At 57.9% G+C, this 19288-nt stretch overlaps 3 protein-coding genes across 4 annotated transcripts in view; 1 reads left to right on the forward strand and 2 right to left on the reverse strand.

Moving 5' to 3' along the window:
* DRP2 (dystrophin related protein 2) overlaps positions 1 to 7562 on the forward strand; it is a 25781-nt gene extending 18219 nt beyond the window's left edge. Inside the window, exons 14-24 of one of the 2 annotated variants that reach the window (XM_063346624.1) lie at positions 162 to 319; positions 458 to 624; positions 952 to 1063; positions 1453 to 1589; positions 1879 to 1944; positions 2697 to 2762; positions 3039 to 3182; positions 3863 to 4100; positions 4244 to 4364; positions 4517 to 4603; positions 5404 to 7562. In XM_063346624.1, coding sequence (XP_063202694.1) covers positions 162 to 319; positions 458 to 624; positions 952 to 1063; positions 1453 to 1589; positions 1879 to 1944; positions 2697 to 2762; positions 3039 to 3182; positions 3863 to 4100; positions 4244 to 4364; positions 4517 to 4603; positions 5404 to 5423 — 1316 coding nt within the window. In that variant the 3' untranslated portion in view covers positions 5424 to 7562. Of the gene's footprint in view, positions 1 to 161; positions 320 to 457; positions 625 to 951; positions 1064 to 1452; positions 1590 to 1878; positions 1945 to 2696; positions 2763 to 3038; positions 3183 to 3862; positions 4101 to 4243; positions 4365 to 4516 lie in introns of both variants that reach the window. The other variant, XM_063346623.1, reaches the window with a different exon arrangement.
* LOC134520868 (aryl-hydrocarbon-interacting protein-like 1) lies at positions 6723 to 11758 on the reverse strand. The gene is made up of 6 exons (XM_063346740.1): positions 11599 to 11758; positions 11203 to 11391; positions 10949 to 11125; positions 10681 to 10822; positions 9648 to 10151; positions 6723 to 6898 (listed from the first exon to the last, which is right to left on the reverse strand). Exons 1-6 carry the CDS (start codon positions 11698 to 11700, stop codon positions 6723 to 6725), a joined length of 1290 nt encoding a protein of 429 aa, XP_063202810.1. The 5' UTR covers positions 11701 to 11758.
* Positions 11759 to 13118: 1360 nt separating this feature from the next.
* On the reverse strand, positions 13119 to 19236 carry TAF7L (TATA-box binding protein associated factor 7 like). The gene is made up of 11 exons (XM_063346080.1): positions 19098 to 19236; positions 17858 to 17936; positions 17562 to 17695; positions 17041 to 17167; positions 16774 to 16832; positions 15683 to 15755; positions 15159 to 15275; positions 14754 to 14942; positions 14542 to 14654; positions 14165 to 14224; positions 13119 to 13561 (listed from the first exon to the last, which is right to left on the reverse strand). Exons 1-11 carry the CDS (start codon positions 19161 to 19163, stop codon positions 13517 to 13519), a joined length of 1062 nt encoding a protein of 353 aa, XP_063202150.1. The 5' UTR covers positions 19164 to 19236; the 3' UTR covers positions 13119 to 13516.
* Between the last annotated feature and the right edge of the window lie 52 nt (positions 19237 to 19288).

Genomic DNA, 19288 nt, shown 5'->3' on the forward strand with positions numbered 1-19288 from the left:
TCGTAGCTCAGTTTTTCCCTCTTATTTGAGCTCCTGGACGGAGATAGGTGGTGGGACCCCTGCTCTGATCCACACACCGCTCCCCTGTGCCTGCGTCCTGCCCAGTGTGTGGGGGCATCAGCCGTGTCTCTAACGGGGCTGCGTGTCTGTCCCGCTGGCAGATCTCTTCAGCCAAGTGGCCAACGCCGGGGGACTGTGTGACCAGCGGCACCTTGGTGTCCTGCTCCACGAGGCCATCCAGGTCCCGCGCCAGCTGGGGGAGGTGGCGGCGTTCGGGGGCAGCAACGTGGAGCCCAGCATCCGCAGCTGCTTCCGCTTTGTGAGTAGGGTGCAGTGGTCCGTGCCATCCCCGCTGCAGCAGCCGTACTGGGGAGAGGCTCCTGGAGGTGGCGAGGAGCTTGCCCCCCATCACAGCCGGGTCCCAGCTCTGAGCAGCCCCTTCCTCTCCCTTCCCCAGAGCAATGGGAAGCCCGCCATCGAGGCATCCCAGTTCCTGGAGTGGGCTAACCTGGAGCCGCAGTCCATGGTGTGGCTGGCCGTGCTGCACCGGGTGACCATGGCTGAGCAGGTGAAGCACCAGACCAAGTGCTCCGTCTGCCGGCAGTGCCCCATCAAGGGATTCAGGTAAGGGTTGGGTATGGGACCTTGGCCCCCAAGGGGAGCGTGTGGTGTCCTGCAGGAGGGAGCGGAATTTGGTCTGTGCTGTCGGGGGAACCTAGAGCTCTGCAACAGCAGAATTTCAGGCAGGTCAGACCAGGTCCCAGCAGAGGGGGAAGGAGAAGGATGTTTTTCTGGGGACTTCATCCATCAGCATAGTGGGTTCAGTGGCGTGCGAGAGCAACACAGCCCCCTGCTAAGACCCTCTGTCCCCTGCTAACCTCTCCTTGGGCTCCAAAACGATGTGGTTTTCCTGACTGTCACTGCCTCCCTATGGCATCTTGATCTCTCCAGGTATCGGAGCCTGAAGCAGTTCAATGTGGATATCTGCCAGACTTGCTTCCTCACCGGGCGAGCCAGCAAGGGCAACAAGCTGCACTACCCCATCATGGAGTACTACACCCCGGTACGGGGCTGGGCTTCGGGAGTCTTGGCTCAGAGCAGGTCCCCATTGGCAGCAGCAGCCTTGCGATGTTTAGGCCGGTGAAGCCCCAGAATTGGATCCCTCGTACAATTTTTGTTCACCTCCACATGCTGGAGGCTGCCTGCATCCCTGCTATTCTGGGGCTCGTGCTGGGAGGGATGCGTGGCATCCACAGATGCCCAGCTTGGCTTGTGCCAGGCCCCGTGAGAGGCTGGCAGAGCCACCGTGAGCCCTCCTTGCTTCCTCGATTGTGTCTGCTTCTTCCTCCGTGGAGCTCATGCCCAACCCGAAGGGACTTCTTCCCTGCAGATGCTGACCTGTGGTCCCCCACTTTTCATTAAGCAGCATCTCGGCAATGTTTGTGTTTGCAGACCACGTCCAGTGAGAACATGAGAGACTTTGCCACAACGCTGAAGAACAAGTTTCGGTCCAAGCAGTACTTCAGCAAGCACCCGCAGAGGGGTTACCTGCCCGTCCAGTCCGTCCTCGAGGCTGACTTCTCCGAGACGTGAGTTGGCTGGCCCCTGGGCTCTGCCTTTCCGCCCTGCCTGATGCATGGGCTCCACGGATGGAAGCAGCGTCTCAGCTGGGAGACAGGGCTCCCATGGGAGGGCTGGAGGGGACACTTGCTCCGGGGGTGGTATGGCCATTAGTTTTTGGAGGAGCAGAGATTTCAGTCTCCCTCTCCAGCGTGTCCCTGGCTCCTCTCAGCCCAGGTGAGACCAGGGCAGCCTTTCCAAGCCCTAACTCTGAGCGAGGACTGCCAAGCCTTGCTGACCAGTGTGCATCTCTTCCAGACCAGCCTCCTCCCCGATGCTACCCCACGCCGACACCCACTCCCGGATCGAGCACTTTGCCAGCAGGTACCACCACCGGGCACTGCTGTCGTGCCGGGGCATGGAGCATGACTCTGATGGGTGTTGGAGGGGTTTGGGGGCAGCGCACGGTGAGGTCCTGCTGCCCGGAGGCCCCTCCATGCTTTCCGGTACACTGCCTGGTGGGCAGAGGCTGGCTGGGGCGGCGCAGGCTGCAGTGCCCTTGGGAAGAAGCAGCCGCAGGGCCAGGCAAACCTGCCCACACCACTTCGCTCCTGCCAGGGACGCGGCTGATGCCACCCAAATTGGCAGCGAGCACCATGCAATTTGACAGCAGATGCCTTGGTGATGAAGCGGCCTCCTGCTCTTCCCAGTAGGAGCTGCTGGTCGGATTCTCACCAGGCAGATCCCTCGGTGTCAGTGCTGCTTGCAGGATCCCCATTGCTGCTGCCTGGTGGCTTGTAATGCCTCTGCCCTCACCACGGGGCCGGGCAGAGCAGGCACCCGAGGAGCACCAGTTGCTGAGTTGTTACGCTTTCACCCCTTTCTTTTGCTTACGCTGAGCCGGCTGCATGGCAGCAGCCCTTTATTCCACAGACTGTCACCCCCAGAGCAGCAGGAGCTTTTGTTTTCCAAAAAGATAAAACTCTCTAGAGCCTGTAAAGAGGGGCAGAGTGGTGCAGGCCAGCTGGGAGACCCTGCCAGAGAGGGGTCTTGCAGGGGCTGCCATAAGCAGGGTGCATCAAGCAGACATTCGGGCTGTCTCTGACCATATCTCAGCCTGTTTCTCTTTCCTCCAGACTTGCAGAGATGGAAAGCCAGAACTGTTCCTTCTTCAGTGACAGCCTGTCCCCCGATGATAGCCTGTGAGTTCTGCCTTCTTTCCCTCCTCCTCATCTCCTGTAGCTCCATCCCTGCCTATCCAGGGCACAGAAATGCTTTCCTTCTCAGTTCCTTTGAGTACGAGGTTCTTGGGCACCCTCAACTATCCAGCGGTGCTGAGCCGCTCCTGAGCTCTAGACGTGGAGCAGCCATAATGAGCTCCCACATGAAACCACCTCCCTCCAGGCTGTCCTTCCCCAAGGGCACACAAATCCTGTGAGTCCAATGTTCTTAAGGTGTTTCTCCACCTGCTGCGACAGGGATGAGGACCAGTACCTGCTGCGCCATTCCAGCCCCATCACCGACAGAGAGCCGGGGGGCAGCCAGCAGGTTCCAGGGAGCCTCAACATGGATGACAAGGGAGAGCTGGAGCGAATTCTGTCCCACTTAGAGGATGAAAACAGGTAGGGGTGTGGGAAACTCTGAAAGTGGAGTCTATAGCCTAAGGGAAGAGGGCTGGAGGAGCCTGGCAGAGCTCAGAGTGGAGCCAGGGGATAGCTGCAGGGGCTGGAGGTGGGGATCAGAGGAGCTGAATGGGGTGGTTTGGAGGGTGTCTAGGCTGAGCCTTAAGACCTTCATGGGAGCACTCAGTGAGGAAAAGAGTGGAGTGGAGAAGAATGAAGTCTCAGAGTGGAGAAGGAAGGGAGAAGACAAAATTTTCCTGTCCCCATCCCCAGAACCTGTTCCCCTCCTGAACCCCAAACTGGTTGAAGTGAGCCCAGGGCGCTGCTGTCTCTCGTCCCTGAGCCCCTCGCAAACACTGCTGGTGCTGCTCTGGAGCACACCAAGTGAGCCTGTAAGGCTCAGGAGGAGGTGATGCTTTCCCTGCCCTTGTTCTCAGCCTTTTAGGAAGCAGTTGCTTGTCTTTTTGTAAGCTGCCGGAGTGGGGTAGAGCTGCAGGCAGGCCACCCTGCAGTGCAGGGACCAAGTCCAAGAGCGTGCTGTTCCTCAGTCTTCACATGTGGCAAAGCCTCCAGGAGTGTTTTGTCTCTAAGTCATGGGCCATCCCTGGTGCGCAGCTGTCGGGTGTTTCCGGCAGTCTCGAGAAATTAGGATGATGATGCTGACCTAGGCTGTCTTGCAGGATCCTCCAGGGAGAGTTGAGACGTTTGAAGTGGCAACATGATGAGGCGGTGGAGTCTCCAACCTTGGCTACGGGCTCCCCCGAATCAGTGCAAGACCCACGTAATGATGAGCTCCTGGCAGAAGCACGAATCCTCCGGCAGCACAAGAGCCGCCTGGAGACCCGCATGCAGATCCTGGAGGACCACAACAAGCAGCTGGAGTCCCAGCTGCACCGGCTGAGGGAGCTGCTGCTGCAGGTACTTTCAGAGCAAGGATCCGGGGAAGCCCATCCTTGGGGTGGGCTTTGCCATGACAGAGCTGGGGCAGTGGCAGAAAGCGATGCTCAGAAGGCAGGGAGGACAAGGACAGAGGAACATGACAACTCGCCTTCTCTCTCCAGCCTCCAGCAGAGTCAGATGGCAACGGTTCAGCAGCCTCTTCCTTGGCTTCGTCTCCGCATCAGTCCGAAGGCAGCCAGGCAAAGGAGAAGGAGCACAACACCCCAGACACCGAAGCTGCAGGTGAGGACTGGGGTTGGGCTGAGCTCTTGGCCCCACTCCCTTGGCTCCACGCTGCAGGAAGCTGCCCGTGCCCTGCCATCCTGCAGAGATGCTGGCTGGCAAGGTGGATGCCCAAGAGCCTCCTCACCCTCCTTCCCTCTTTCCCGCTGCAGATGAGGTGGAAGCCAAAACCCAGGAAGTCAGCATGTGCCTGGAAGACATCATGGAGAAGCTGCGGAGCGCCTTCCCCAACTCTCGAGGTACTCGAGTGAAATCTCCTTCTCTGGCCTCTTACTGCTCCCTCAGATGAGGTTTTCCCCACAGAGCCCTGCCCCGATCCCTGCTTCCCTGCGACGGCCGATCCCCCGCAGCGCCTACAGCCAAGAGCTATGCTGCCGCGGCGCTGCTGGGACTGGTGTGTGGCCTGGGCGCGGAGAGGATGAGGAGGAGGTTTCACACCTTGCAAGGAGAGGAGATCAGAGCTGCCGAGAGTATGGATCAAGTAGATCCACCCAGAGATGAACTGCGAGGCACCCTCCCCCCCTGCTGGGGACCCCGCACCCTGCGGGGCTCCCCACTGCGAAGACGGACAGAAATGCCAGCATGGAGTTTGCAGCGATCACCTTGAGCAGCCACCTCCTCGCTTCACCCCTGTCCAGACCCCTCTCCAGTTACCTGGCGAGACGGAAGCAATGGTGCAAGCTCTCCCAGCTGCTCATGGACGGCTCTTCCCAGCAGGGATGGGGACTGGGGGATGTGTGTGTGGATGGCGCTCCCCTCACCCAGTGGGTTTTGGTGTTGGTCTTTCTGCTGTCCCTCCGTGCTCCAGCCTGGGAGCAGCACCCGGTCCCTCGCCCAGGCTGGCCATGCTTTTGCCTGGGGGAGACATTGCTTGGTGCCAGCACTAACACAAGGCTGGGGAGAGCTCTCCTCTCTGCCCACACAGACCCTTGCCCACTTTCTGCCATCCCTGAGCAGGATCCCCCTGGCTCTGCAGCAGCCCTATTCTAACCAGGTGGCTCCAGGTCCTATTTTCCTGACCTCTCCATTTCTCTTTCAGGTATGACCTCCCTTATCTAACACCTCCTGTGAGCCAGAGGCTTTTCCTAACCAGCTACCTGGCTGCTTTCCTCCCCCTCCTCTCCCTGCCATGCTCCCTGTGCTGCGGCAGACCTCGCACAGACTCCCACCGAGCCGGTTGTGCAGGATGCTTGCCAGCTCCAGAAGATCTCAGGGGATCATAGGTCGTGCGGGAGTGGGACTGTGGGCTCCCCAGGAGGTTGGCTCGGTCACTCAGCCACAGTGTCCAAGCCTGGGTGGAAAGGTTCAGAAGAAAGAACTGAAGCCATGAAAGCTGCCTGTCTCCCCCCAGCACAGCACTCCTGGGCTGCAGCCCTCGTGGGATGCAGGGTTCAGCATCCTGCTCCTCTTCAGTTGCGCCCAGGGGCCTCCAGGTTTATGGGTGCCAAAACACTCCTGGAGCCACCCAGTTTTTAAAAGAACTCTTTCTAACCGCGTCCATCTGCCAGCCTTACGGATTGAACTCTCTCTGCCACCCAGGGCTGTGCAGCCAGCCAGGCATATATCGTCTGGTGGGGAGAGTCTGCCAGGTTTATGGAGTAGGGACGAGTCCATGTTCGAGCTTCAGCCCAGCTAGTAGCCTTATCTTGAGAGGGTCTTTATAACAGAGCCTTATCATTTAATTTGCATATATTTCTATATATTATATATATATATTCTGTACTTAAATACTCTCATGGACTCACTCCATTAAATTCTAATACTGTAAGTGCAGCTGCCCTTCACTTTCGGTAGAGCCCAACATCTGCTCCCATGGGACCAGCACCTTCCCCGTTGCTGGTGCTGCCTTGGAGCAGGGCTGGTGCGAGGGGAGCTCAGTGGAGGGCTGGACCGGCAGCAGGTAACTCCATCCCACCTGGTTTCCTGGGGAGCCGTGCCTTTGCCGTGGCACAGAGAGCCTGTCCTGCCCAAACTCAGCTCCATCCCTGGGGACCCTCGGCTCCTGCAGCCACCCATCCTCATGGCGCTGCAGGAGGGGGTTTCTCCAGCCATAGCTCTGGCCGTGGGGCCACCAGGATGTTGGGCTGTGATGCGGGACCATAGCGGTGTGGGAAGGCAGCAGGACAGACAGGACACCTCCTTTCCACCCCAAGGAGCTGCTGCCCTGCTGGTGACCCCCAGTTTGAGCTGGGCTGAAGGGCCGGAGGCACTCGTTGGAAGCAGGCGCGTCCCGCTGGGCAGCGGAGGAGGCTGTTGTGCAAGCTGGCAGGGTAGCGCGGTGGTGGCGGTGGCTCCTGATCCCAAAGGCTCCCTCAGGCTGGCTGTCTCATGCTGTGTTATGTCGAGAAAGAGGTAGAGTCAGGTGCTGTTGGGGTGCCCCAGAGCGGAGGCCGAGGTGGCCCCGGTGCTCTGGGGCCACAGGCTGCAGGGGGACGAGATGCCTGAGCCCTTGGGGCAGGGCTGCGTGCCCAGGTGCCGCATCCTGCCCAAAACAGGGCTTGCTGCGAGGACAGGGACGGGGCCGTCGTCGCTGGCTGGGACGGGACGCGGTGGTGAGCTGTTCGGGGAGGTTTGGACCAAGGGGGTGCGTGGGGGCAGAGGGCTGAGCGGTTGGCTTCGGCGTGCTGGCAGAGGCGTGAAGCAGTGCCCACCCCGGGGATTAGGTGGGGTGAGCCCTACAGCCAGGCGTTTGGGGTCTGGTGCTGCAGTGTCCGCTCACAGCGGTGTGGGTTGTCCTTGCCGTCCCCCCTCACACCCGGGCGAGCGACAGGAGCGGTGGCGTCGGCGTTAGGCTGGCTGTAAGCACGCTGTGTTTGACAGCGGTGAGGGACCACGCGCCAGCCTGCGAGACCCAGATGGACCCCCCCACCCCGTTATCCCAATGGCAGGATGGGGGGAGCGTGGGGAGGAGCGAGGTTTTGGCCTGAGGGTGAGGTCAGGAGCACCCAGCCTGGGGGGAGCCGGAGGAAGGAAAAGGCAGGATGAGGACCCAGCTGCTGGCCCCGGAGCCAGGCGCGGGGAGCAGCGGTGGCCAGGCTGGGGGTGCTGGGGCTGCGTCTGGGAGCCGGGATGCGGCAGGGAGGGGAGCAGGCTGGCTAATGCTCTGGTAACCATGTACCGTGGTGCTGCTGTCCTCGCTGCTTCGCGCCATCTCTGCTTTGGAAAGAGAATAAATTTGTATTTATACTGAGACCCGTATCGGCGCTCTGGCCTCTTCTATCCGTGCGCCTCTATCCAGGCTGGGTCAGGGCAGCTCCCGGCGCTCTGCCATCCCGGCCCCGCTGCTGCAGGGCTGCTGGGACACAAATGTCCCTGTGCCCTGTGTCAGCCTGACTGTCCACACCATTCGAGGCAGAGCGCAGAAGCTGTGAGCAGGGCCCCGGGCTCCCCAGACACAGGTGTGTGTCCCCAGCCACCATCTTCCTTCGTCCTCTTCCAGCAAAGTCTGCTCAGGACCATGCAGCAGCCTGAGGGCTGGTACAGGGGCTGTGTGGGGACAGTCCCCTTTTCCTCACCCAGGGACTTCTGCTGTAGGAAACCCTTCTGCCCCAGGAAGGATGGAGGCAGCAGGGGGATGCTGGGCAGAGAGTCCTCTCCCTCCATGCTTTCTCCCTGGAGCCCCTTGAGGTCTCCGGTTCCTCAGAGGTGTCCGGGTGCCTCTGCCCCAAGCGCAGCCTGTGTTCCCCATGTCTCCATGGCGCAGTGAGGGGCTCAGCTGAGGACTAGCCCAGGGCAAGGCAGGGGGCTCTCAAGCCCTCCCCACCACACGGGGTGCAGCCCAGCCTTGGCTGACAGTGAAGCCTGCCCAGGACTGACACTTGTAAGGCCGGACCTGCTCTCACCCCTGACTGGAAGGGCTGGCGGTGCCGGGGAAAGGCTTGACACGGTGCTACCGCAGAGAAGTACAGGGACAGAGAGATTCAGAAGCTTAAATAATGGGGGGTGAAATGCAGCCTCTTTAACACCCCCTCCAGAGAGTAAAGCAAAATGCCCCGTCCCTGTGCCGCAGGCTCCAGGGCAAGGCAGGAGGTGATCAGGGAAACCGGTCACGTCCAGGAACAAATCCAGCACATGCTGCCAGGGAAAAGCTTTTATTTCTCAGCCAGCAAAGCTCAGCGGGGCACAGCTGAAAGGCGCTGGAGCCGATGAGTCGGGGCAGGGAGGCAGCAGGCGCTGCTGCACAGCGGGGCTGGTGCTCCCGGCGGCGGCAGGGTGAGGACAGCTTTGTTCCCGTGTCACTGCAGGGCCAGTCCCCAGCCCTGGGGCTCCCTCTCAGGGCACAGCAGCCCCGCTGTGCCTCCTCCTCGTCAGTGGTCCAGCAGCCTTTCCCTCATCCAGGCTCTGCTCAGGGCTGGCTGTGCCCCAGGGTTGTGTCCCCAAGCTCTCTCCTCTCACTGCACCGTCCTGGGGGTGTATCGCTCCCTTCCCTGGCTGGTATGGGGCAGGGGGGTACTTCTGCCCCTCTGCCCGGCTTCTCATCTGCCCCCAAGCCCCCAGCCTGGAGCACCACCTCAGGGGTGATGCTCTTGGGGGGGATGCTGCCTTCCCCAGCGTTTCCCGAGCTGCTGCCTGCTCGCTGCTCCCTACAGCTCCCCTCCTCCAGCTCCTCTCTGGGGGGTTCATCCTCCAGCTCCGGGGGCCCCTGGGCTGGCTCCAGCCCCTTGCTCTGGGGCTCTGGCACTCTACCTGGCTCAGCTTTGGCCATGCTCCCTGGGCCAGGTCCCTCACTGGCTCCCTGCTGCAGCCCCGGCCCAAGGCCTGCTGCCTCTGTTGCCTCTGCTGCCCCACATTGCCCTACAGCTGGCTTTGCCATCTCTGCTGCTGGGCTCTCTTCCTCCTCCACCTCCCTCTCCTCTTTTTCTTCCTCCTCCGCCTCCCTCTCCTCTTCTTCCTCCTCTTCTTCCCCCTCCTCCTCCACCTTCTCCTCCTCTTCTTCCCCCTTCTCCTCCACCTCCCTCTCCTCTTTTTCTTCCTCCTCCGCCTCCCTCTCCTCTTTTTCTTCCTCCTCTTCTTCCCCCTCCTCCGCCTCCCTCTCCTCTTCTTCCTCCTCTTCTTCCCCCTCCTCCTCCACCTTCTCCTCCTCTTCTTCCTCCTCCACCTCCTCCTCTTCTTCTTCCCCCTCCTCCTCCACCTTCTCCTCCTCCTCTTCTTCTTCCCCCTCCTCCTCCACCTTCTCCTCCTCCTCTTCTTCTTCCCCCTCCTCCTCCACCTTCTCCTCCTCCTCTTTCTCATCTTCCTCCTCTGTCCTCCTCTCTGCTCCCCATCTCTCTGGCTTTGCCCCACAGGTGTCCAGGTTTTCTTTTCCCCCCTGTCCCATCTCATCCCTCTCTTCCACCTTCACCTCCGACAGCTGCCCCTGGGCTGCTTCTCCTCCTGGTGCTGCTCCTTTACACTCAGCCCTGGGGGTCCCTTGTTCTGCTTGGTCATCCCCTGGTTGTTCTTCTTCTTTGGTCCCTGGACCCCATTCCCCCTGCCCTGGGGTCTCCGGGACCCCAACCTCACCCTGAAGTGCCTCTTCCCGCAGCATCGTCTCTTCACTGACCTCCCCGCTCTCCTGCCCCTCGCTGGCCTGTGGCCGCCGGGGCGGCTGGAAGAGCCCCTGGTAGCGCTTCCGATCCTCCACGTGCTTCTTCCTCATCCTCTCACCCAGCTGCTTCAGCTCCTTCTTCACAGCAGCCGCCATGGAGGGGTCGAGGTGAGCCACCCGCAGGAAGTCCTCCCGTGCCTCCCGCTCATTCCAGACAGCTGCGTGGGCCTTTGCCCGCTTGAAATAGGCCTTGGCGTTGTCTGCCGGGAGAGGAGAGCCCCCAGTGGGGGTCCTGGAGCTCAGGGCCACCAGCCAAAGGAGCTAGAGAGACCCTGGGAACCCAGGGGACATGGAGCACAGGTACCATCATAGGCAGGGGAACATGGGGTGGACACACGTGGAGGTAGGGGTACCATATGGGCAGGGGGACCTGGGACATGCATGTACCACCAGGGGACATGGGGGGCAGGGGTCATCATGGGCAAGGGGAACTATGGTGGGTAGGGGGATCTGAGTGATGTGGGACAACATTATGGGCAGGGGGAACCTAGAGGACTTGGGGTACAGGTGCCATTGTGGGCAGGGGAAATTGGGAACATAGGCACTGTCATGGGCAGGGGGACCTGGGACATGGGTTCTGCAGTGGGCATGGGGATCCAGGTGACATAGGTACCATCACAGGCAGAGGGATGTGGGATGACCATTGTCACGGAGGGGGGATCCAGAGGACAGAGTCCCCGGGGGCTGTGGGCATATCTTGGCGGGGGGTGGGATGGAGGGCACAGGTACCTTTGTGTTTCTGAAGGAGCTCTGTCGTGTGCTCCAGCACCTCGTAGTACTCGCCCAGCTCCAGCTGGCACTGGCAGTAGTTGAGCACCAGCGGCGTGACCAGGCTCTCCAGCTTCAGCCAGCCATCCTCCCACGGCTTCTCCTGCCCCGGGGAGCCACAGTGGGTGGTTCACGGCTGTGGCTGTCCCCTCCCGGGCACCCAGGACCCACGGGGCTTTGCTGAGGAAACCCAGGTAGGGATGAGAGGAGGTGGCCAGGTCCTGCTCACCTTGGCCTGGAGGTTCCTCAGGCAGATGACAGCCTCCTGGTACTTCTCCGCTGCCTGCCCAAACTCCTTGCGGAGGACGAGGCGGTTGCCCTCCCTGTGCAGCACGGGCACCGCCGCCAGCTTCTCCTCCTTGCTCATGGCCCAGGTGTCACGCTTGTACGCCCAGGGCTCCTCCACCTGCACGGGCAGAGGGAGCTGAGCCTCCTGCCCTGATCACCCCTGTGCTGGCAGCCATCCCCACCCTTCCCCCTTACCCGGAACAACTCCATGATGAAGATGAGGGGCTGCGGCGTCCGCTGCAACTCGTCCAGGTCCTCATAGCCGGTGCTGTGGTAGTCAAACATGTTGCCCATGCCACAGCGGTGCTTCTGCCCTTCCAGGGGGTCCCGTCCCTCCGCGATCCTCCGCATGCCCCTGGAGACCAGGGCGTACATGCCCGTGTGCTGCAAGGAGGGGGAGCACCCTGCTCAGCCGCAGGGGGCCAGCCTGCACCCCCTTCCTCTGGGGCAGCCCCCCAGTGCTGTGGCTAAGTGACACCTGTGTCCCCTGTGCTTGCACCAGGCAAGGATGGAGCATCTCTAGGGTGCACGGTCCTGCGCCCTGGCTCTGCAGAAAGGAAGGGAGCAGGCTCCCGTCAGCCCCTCACTCACAATGGCGTCGCACCAGAACTCGGCCACCTCCCCGGCTCTCATGGAACGGAGCAGCGTCTCCCAGATCTCCAGCTTGAACATCTTGCCCACGATGATCTCCATAGGGATGCCAGCTTCCCGGCTGTCGTCGATCACTGTCCGCTCAAAGTCATCCTTCAATGTTTGGAAGTGGAAGGTGATCTGCCCCGGAGAAAGCTCAGTGTTGAGTGGGGGAAGGCACCCCAGTGAGAGCCCTCCATCCCCTCACCAGCCCCCCATCCCCAGGACACGGGGCCAAATCTGCTCCTGGCGAGGTGCTGGTTTGATTGGCAGCTCTCCATCTGCAGCAGGAGATTGTGCCTCCTACCCACTTATCTTAGACAGCAAGCAGATGGTGGAGTGTCTCAACGCCCGTCGGTGCTGTATCTTGCTCCCCCTTTATAACCCAGTACGGAGGACCTGGCACAACCCACGCTGATCTGCCCCAGCCCACTGTCTGGGGAATTTCAGAAATCCTCAAGATCACCCGGTTGCCTGCTTGACATGTCAGGCAAGGCAAATTTCCAGCCACACATGGTGGCTGCTGAGCTCCTGACAGCCCCAGGACAGAGGGAGGAGGCAGGTAACAGCACCAATGCAAAGTGAAGGCAGTGGGCAATGTCAGCCACCGCTGTGAGGGCAATGTGGCTGCCTGTGCCCAAAACAGACCTCCTGGCACACCCTTACGAGGGATCCCCTGGAGGTGGGATCCCCTGGAGATGGGATCTCCCCATACCACAGACCTGGAGCTCAACTTGTCCCATAATGGGCAGGGATAGCAGTGTCGGACCCACTCCCCCTTCCTAGGGCTTTGGGGTACCAACCAAGACAATTTACCTTGCTTCCATCCTGCAACTTCGGCAGCTCCCCTTGGCCTCCATGCAGAATCTTCTTTTTGACCCCTTCCACATTCAGCAGGTAGGTTTCCTCCATGGCCACCCCTGACAGGCCCCAGAAGCAGGTCACAGGCACATGGGCACACTCTGGACCTTCCTGAGCTCCGCGTCTTCCTTGGGGTATCTCCCTTTCTTCACTATCTGGACACACAAGTCATCATCCCAGGGCTGCCGCTGGCCTTTTGTTTTCTGGGTTGGGGCAGAGCCTGGAAGCCTTCTCCCTGTCCCCTGCCCTTCGGGATGCAAGAGGGGCGTCCTGCTGTGGCACACCCTCACTGAAGCCCACGGTGCCCTCTGTTGTGTTCTGGAACTGCCTTTCTAATCCTCTTCCCACCCTGCCAGGTTAATCTGGGATTTGCCTGCCTAGTCTGTGAGGAATTAAAGAAACTCCCCGATCAGGAGGGCCTCCTTCTTCCCACAGAGTGACAGCTCACGGAGTCCCCTTCGCACGCAGTCTCCCTTTGACCCAGCCACAGCAGGAGCATTTCGGTGGAGGAGCCCAGCAATGCTGGTGCGAGCACCAGCCAGGGGCTGTGCGTGGTCAGGCACAAGCTGGCAAGAGGCAGTGCTAGTCTGTGCTCCGGAGACCACAAAGGAACAGACCAGGATTGGAAACAGTAGTTTATTGAGTCTGGTTTGCAGACACAAGCATTCCTCAAACACAAGAACAAGCTCCTACCAGCCCACAGCCCATCAAGCCCAAGACTCAATAAGACGCACAAAGCCGCGCTGCACTGTCTCAGGGAGAACTAAATCCCTCTGGGAGAATGGTGCTGAATATTTACAGTAAATCCAGGGTTTTGGCTGCTCTCACAGGCATAGTCCAACTCTTTAGCTCCACCAGCCAAGCCCAGCACAACGTACATGAGAGCAGCTCTGGACACGGAGCCTCTAGTGCCGCCCAGTAGCACATCTGGCAGCAGAGGCGCGTAACTAGAGCAAAGACTTCAGCGTGATGAACGCTTCCAGCTCTGCTCGCAGGTACAAAGACCCAGGCTTGCTCCTCACTTCTCCATGAGGGACTCCAGCTGCTCCTGCAGGGACGTCATCTGGAAAGAGGGAGTGAGGCATTTACAGTAAGGCATGGCTGGGACTCCTGGCAGCTGCAGCCCAAGCACTTCTGTGTTTCTGCGGATCTTCCACCTACACCAGTGGCTGCTTTGCCTGTACGTCTCAGGAGCCGTCCCTGGGCACCTCTGGGGCAGAACTCAGCACTGCCCACAAGGCGAAGCCACACAACATGAACCTGGGAGTGGGAAACTCCTGCCTTGGTACCTGGCTGAATCTCAGCAGAGCTGCCCAGGCGGGAAATCTGTCAAGACCCTGCAGCTACTGCCCTTTTTGTACACGGGTGCTAGTGGGTTTGTGTCATGTTTTAGCCCAGCAATCCTAGCAGCTTTAGGCTGCTGACTAGACATGTTTTGTCTCACCACTCCTCCAGAAGGAGGGCTGCAATCAATCCCATTTCCTATACCTCCTTGTGCTTTAGGAAGCTCCATGCAACTACAGATGAGGTACAACCACACCTGACCTGTAACACTGCAGTTCAAAGCAGCTGGTGTGGTAGAAGATTCAGGAAACTTTGTCAGAGGCCAAGCCTAGAACCATGTCATGACCCAGTCCTTCCCAATCCACTGTGGGATTTTCCTCACCTGCTGCTTCTCTCGCTCTTCTTGCTGCTTGAATTCATCCAGCACAGCCTGGAGACGGGTCTGCAGAGACAAACATGCCACACCACAGTTAACAATGCGTTCTCAACCGAATGGGTGCTGCCACAACACGTCAAACGGTGCAGCAAGCCCCAGGTTGCACTGACAACCAGCCCCCTTATCTCCTGCAGTTTCATGGATTGCTTTGCCTCCATAGGGAAATGCTGGAGTATGTGTGTGGTCACACCACAATTATTTTTAACCGAGCAGGCTAAGGCCCTTGGCTTTTCCAGGGCAGCAGCTGAATCAGTCTGTTGGATCAAATGTCAAGCCAAAGCTAAGCAGAAGACTTGAAGACGCCAGGAGAGTTCTGTTCTCACCTTGAGGGCTAGGTTCTCCACTTTCATGATGAGATCTTCCTGGCGCTTCCTCCTGTCCTGGGTCTCCTGGAGTTTACTTTTCAGGTTGTCAATCTGTTTCTGGATCCCCATGACTGGAAGAGAGGGAGCTCAGACCCAGAGCAGCGGCAGAGCTGGGCAGCGCAGCCAGCCTGGCACCCTGGTGATTCTGCTGCGCTCTGCCACCCACTCACCTATCTGGTTGGACCCCTCGTTCTCCTGTTGCTGCCCATCGGACTCATTGAGCTTGTCCTGCAGCTGCCTCTCCAAGTCCTCCTCAGTGTCCATGATGTTCAGGTCTTCATCGTCATGATGATCCCTCTCATCTTCATCTTCGCTGCTGCTGCTGATGTCGTTAAATATCTCCCGCAGTTCATCATGTTCTAAGGGGGTGCAAAAGGGAAGAGGGGAAAAGAGGGAAGAGGGAAAATGCAGCTGATGAGCTCCCAGCACCCTTTGCCTGCTAAGGACCACATCAGTACACGGAGCCTGTCTCAATGCCCTCTCTCCTTCACTCTGGTTAGGGCTTACCCCAGAGAGAATGGGCCCAACTGATTACTTAGATGCTAGAAAGAAAACAACAGCGTTCCCCCCTGCACCTGAGGAGCCATGGCCTTGCTTATGTCCCGACATCCCTGGGGAGGAGATATCCAGGCTGGTGAGCGAACCATGGTTGTCTACTTCTTTTGTTTCATCTTCAGCAATGACTTCCCAGCCTGACAGCGGGAACAGACGAGTCAAGGGAAAAGGAGGAACATGAAAGATGCGGTACGACGAAACAATGCTAAAAATTGCAGGAGATCACTGCCCCTCCAACAAGTCTGGCCTTGCAGCTATGGATATCCAGGATGGACTTCCCCAGCACCCTTTTTTGATGACTTCTCCTCTGCTGTTAAGTTCCCGCTCAGTACAACAATTCAGTCTGCAAGGAAGGTCACCATGAAGAAACAATGAGCTCTGAACAAGGCAAAGATGAAGCCCCAAAACTCCAGTGCCTCTCGTGTGCTTATCTCCCAGTCTCTCACACCCACGCAAAGCTGAACTTGTCTCTCCTTTCCACAACCCCCAGGTCACGCACAGCGTCCTGTCCCCAGCTTGAGCTTTTTCTTTTTTAAAAGGATACGGACACTGACAGCTTCGGCGTCTGTGCTCAGGAGACGCTTCACCTCTTTTTCCACATCAGGAGACTCAATATACTGGGACAGAGAGGGGAAAGAGAACAGAGACACTGTTAAATGCCTTGTGTGTGCCGCTGGTGCTGGTCAACTCCAACCCTCCACCTCTGGAGGGAGCCCTGTTTCAAGCCTCTTTTCTCGTATGCTTTCTGATCGCGTTCACCCTAAAAGTAATTTATGCACCTCCAGAAAGCAATGTGTCTTTTTTGTGCAAAGCTCCTTGGTGGGTTGTATGCTCTCACTTTTCTACTTATACTTCTTACGAAATAAGACTTTCCGTGTGTATGCAGAAAGTCCTTGGGGTGCTGTTTCCTGATGGATGGTCAACTTAACTCCTTCCCATCTCACTCAAAATAAGGTTTAATTTTTCACTTTTAAATTAGGCAGGAATCTTAATGCAGTGACATCACATCTCTCCTGTGGGCTATAAGAATGTCTCAAGTAATTTTTTTCCCAAATGTCATGCCAAATAGCACTCCATCCTGTTCTCAGAAACTGCAAAGCAGAGAAGAACAAGTCTTTCCAGCCTCACGGTGCTGCAGCTCCCCAACACCTTGCCTGGCTTGTGCATATGCACAGAGACAGTCTCTGAGCTCCATCTGTTGTCACTCCCCCAGCTGAAATGACAGTTATTCTATTTGTAGTGCTGCTTGTTGGGGAAGTGAAGGGGCCATGCGTAGAGAGAAGATTTCAGACGGGAAAGCAGGAATGACTGAAGCCCCATTTCCATGCGAATCTTCCTTTCTTCTCTATGAGCAGGAAGAGATGCGGTACGGCAAGGCAGCCACAGGAATGGACTCCAGCAGTTCTCTGCACAGAGGATTTTCCCCTCAGGAGCATCTTGGAAAACATGGAGGAAGCACCCAAAGAAGTGTTTAAATGTACTATCCTCCCTTCACCCTCATCTCGGGCAAGGAAACATGTGAAGCAACGTTAAGAAATTACACGTTTTCTGGGCTAATAGATGGTTACAGCTCTAATGTCTCTGCCTTCCTATCCCTTGGTTATTGCACCTGCATCTCTGTGAGAAGCAACTCACCTTCTTCTTAGCTGTCTTCCGGAATCGTCTCTTCCGTACATTTTTCAAGGGAAGAGTGACTGTGACAGAGGAAACAGATTGCATGTGTCAGGCAGATGGCCTAATGGGAGAGCTGCATGCCAAAAGGGAGAAGATCCCTTCAGGAAGAGAGAGAGCACTGAAAACGCAGCAGCAGCACAGGCGAGACACAGCAATGGTGAGTGCCCTGCACAGCTGTGGGGACACTGGGGTGGTGGGATGGGGGGGTTTGGCACAGCCTCTACTCACTGCCATGGTTCCAGATGAATTTCTTCTCTCTGTCCTTGTCCTTCTTCTTGTTTGCCTTGGGGTCAGTGCTCACAGTTTGCTCTTCCAAAGGCGGGTAGAGATCACCATCCACAGTGCAAACAAGCATCTGGAATCCCCGCATAGACACAAAGGGTGCTTATTGTAACATAAGGAAAAAAGTATGTGAAAGCTTTCCTGGAAAGTGAACAGTGGCTGCCCACTGCATCTTGTGAGCCAAAGGGATTCATGGGCATGGGGTACGAGAAACACCATGTTTCACACCCAGCTCAGTTCATATCTAAACACGGCAGCAGTTAAGCTGTTACAAGGACAATCCCATTTCGAGCTTCAGAAATGGGATTTCTAAACACCAAGCAGAGCGGGGAATTTTAAACTGCTAATATTGTGAGAATACAGAAATTGGCCATGGGTGTCCAGCTGCCAAAGCGTACAGGGATTTTCCTGGAGAGTGGAACACAAGGAATTAAGCTGTTGGGGCAGGCAAGAAGGACAGACCATACCTGGCAAATATCCGCTGTCTTATAGAAGGTTTTCTTGTCAATGGTTTTTAAGCTCTCGATGATGCAAGGCAGATCTACCAGCTTGGCCGCCAGCGGCACCCGGTCTACGCGGACAATCCCGTGGCGCCCATCCGCTGCAGAAAGCCACGGGAGAGGTTAATGCTGTCACTAAGCAGCTAAACTGAGCAATACATTCTTGGACAACAGAAGTTTCACGGGAAAACATGTGCAAGTTGTACCGCTTCAGTTGTGGACACCCAGAGCAGTTTTAAGATGCTCTGATCCTGCTCACTCACCGTGTAGCTCAATGGTGAGCCTGTCCTTCAGGTTGACATTCCCGGACTGTACCGCTCGCCGCACAGTGGAGGCATATTCCTGGGAAGGTTGGAAAGACTCACATCAGGACTGGGTGTGCTTCCCCCGAGAATCACTGAAGGATTCTGTCCAAGCTACACACTTTTAAACAGCCCTGCCATCCCAACACAGAAAAACAACTGCAAGAGCTACAATGAAAACTGCACCCTTCTCCCACTATCACGTTAACCGTGTGGCTCTGCTATTCACAGAATCACAGAATGGCAGGGGTTGAAAGGGACCTCTGGAGATCATCTAGTCCAACCCCTGGCCAGAGCAGGGTCACCCAGAGCAGGTGGCACAGGAACGCCTCCAGAGGGGTTTGGAATGTCTCCAGGGACAGAGACTCCACCACCTCTCTGGGCAGCCTGTGCCAGGGCTCTGCCACCCTCAAAGGAAAGAAGTTCCTCCTCGTGTTGAGATGGAACTTCCTATGGTCAAGTTTGTGCCCGTTACCTCTCGTCCTGTCACTGGCCACCACTGAAAAGAGCCTGGCCCCATCCTCCTGACATGCACCCTTTAAGTATTTATAAGCATTGATAAGATCTCCCCTCAGTCATCTTTTTTCCAGACTAAAAAGACCCAAGTCCCTCAGCCTTTCTTCATAAGAGAGATGTTCCAGTCCCCTAATCATCTTGGTAGCCCTTTGCTGTCCCCTCTCCAGCTCCCTGTCCTATTCCCAGTGCCCTTCACACCCCCTGACACGATGCAACAGGCTGTGTGTGACACACTGTCACAGCCGTGACAGTGGTGCGATGCCCCCAACAGAGGACCACAGCTCTGGGGGAAGTGACAGCCCCCCTCACCAAGCTCTTGTGGGCTCAGCAGGACACAGTCTCAGCTTTAGGCACCTAACAAACACCATCAAGCGCACTGACAGCCGCAGCAACTGAAGACCCAGCACTTGCTAAAGCTCTACCCTTACAGAAATTTCCTCCCTCATCCTCTAAATTGCCTTCTGAGCCTCCTGCTGTGTGTGCCGGGGGCACCTCTCAAGAGGAGGCCGTGGAAAAGCTCTTCAAAAGAGTGGGAATGGGCTACCCGAGGCCGAAAGCATCCAGCCTGCTCCCATGTCCCTGGCCGGCTCCGCAGACATCCCACCCACCCCACCAGCCTCGCAAACCCCTCTCCCGAGCCCGGTGCCCCCCGGGCGAACCGGACCAAGGTGCGACGGCCTCTCACCGGCGGCAGCCGCAGCACGAACTGGCTCTCCAGCTCATGCGGGGCATCGTCCTTGCTCTTACTCATCCTCTCTTCTTCCTCAGCTCGCAAATCCAGCCACAATCACCTCCTCGCCAAGAACGCTCCTACACGGTAACCCCGGCCCAACAGCCCCAGGGCCGGACTCTCGCCCACGGGCACCGGCTGGGGGT

The sequence above is a fragment of the Chroicocephalus ridibundus genome, chromosome 9, assembly GCF_963924245.1.
Source record: "Chroicocephalus ridibundus chromosome 9, bChrRid1.1, whole genome shotgun sequence".
Classification (NCBI taxonomy): Eukaryota; Metazoa; Chordata; class Aves; order Charadriiformes; family Laridae; genus Chroicocephalus; species Chroicocephalus ridibundus.

Excerpts from the sequence above, each read along its gene's own strand:
- LOC134520868 (XM_063346740.1), bottom strand. The coding sequence starts at position 11,700 with ATGGAGATCATCGTGGGCAAGATGTTCAAGCTGGAGATCTGGGAGACG. Across the intron at positions 10,152-10,680 it reads GCTCCTTCAGAAACACAAAG|ACAACGCCAAGGCCTATTTC; the intron begins GTACCTGTGCCC and ends CTCTCCCGGCAG. Across the intron at positions 6,899-9,647 it reads AAAAGAAAACCTGGACACCT|CCAGCGACGACGGCCCCGTC; the intron begins GTGGGGCAAAGC and ends GTCCCGTCCCAG.
- TAF7L (XM_063346080.1), bottom strand. The coding sequence starts at position 19,163 with ATGAGTAAGAGCAAGGACGATGCCCCGCATGAGCTGGAGAGCCAGTTC. Across the intron at positions 17,168-17,561 it reads AGACAGCGGATATTTGCCAG|ATGCTTGTTTGCACTGTGGA; the intron begins GTATGGTCTGTC and ends CGGGGATTCCAG. Across the intron at positions 14,943-15,158 it reads GCAAGGCCATGGCTCCTCAG|AACATGATGAACTGCGGGAG; the intron begins GTGCAGGGGGGA and ends GCACCCCCTTAG.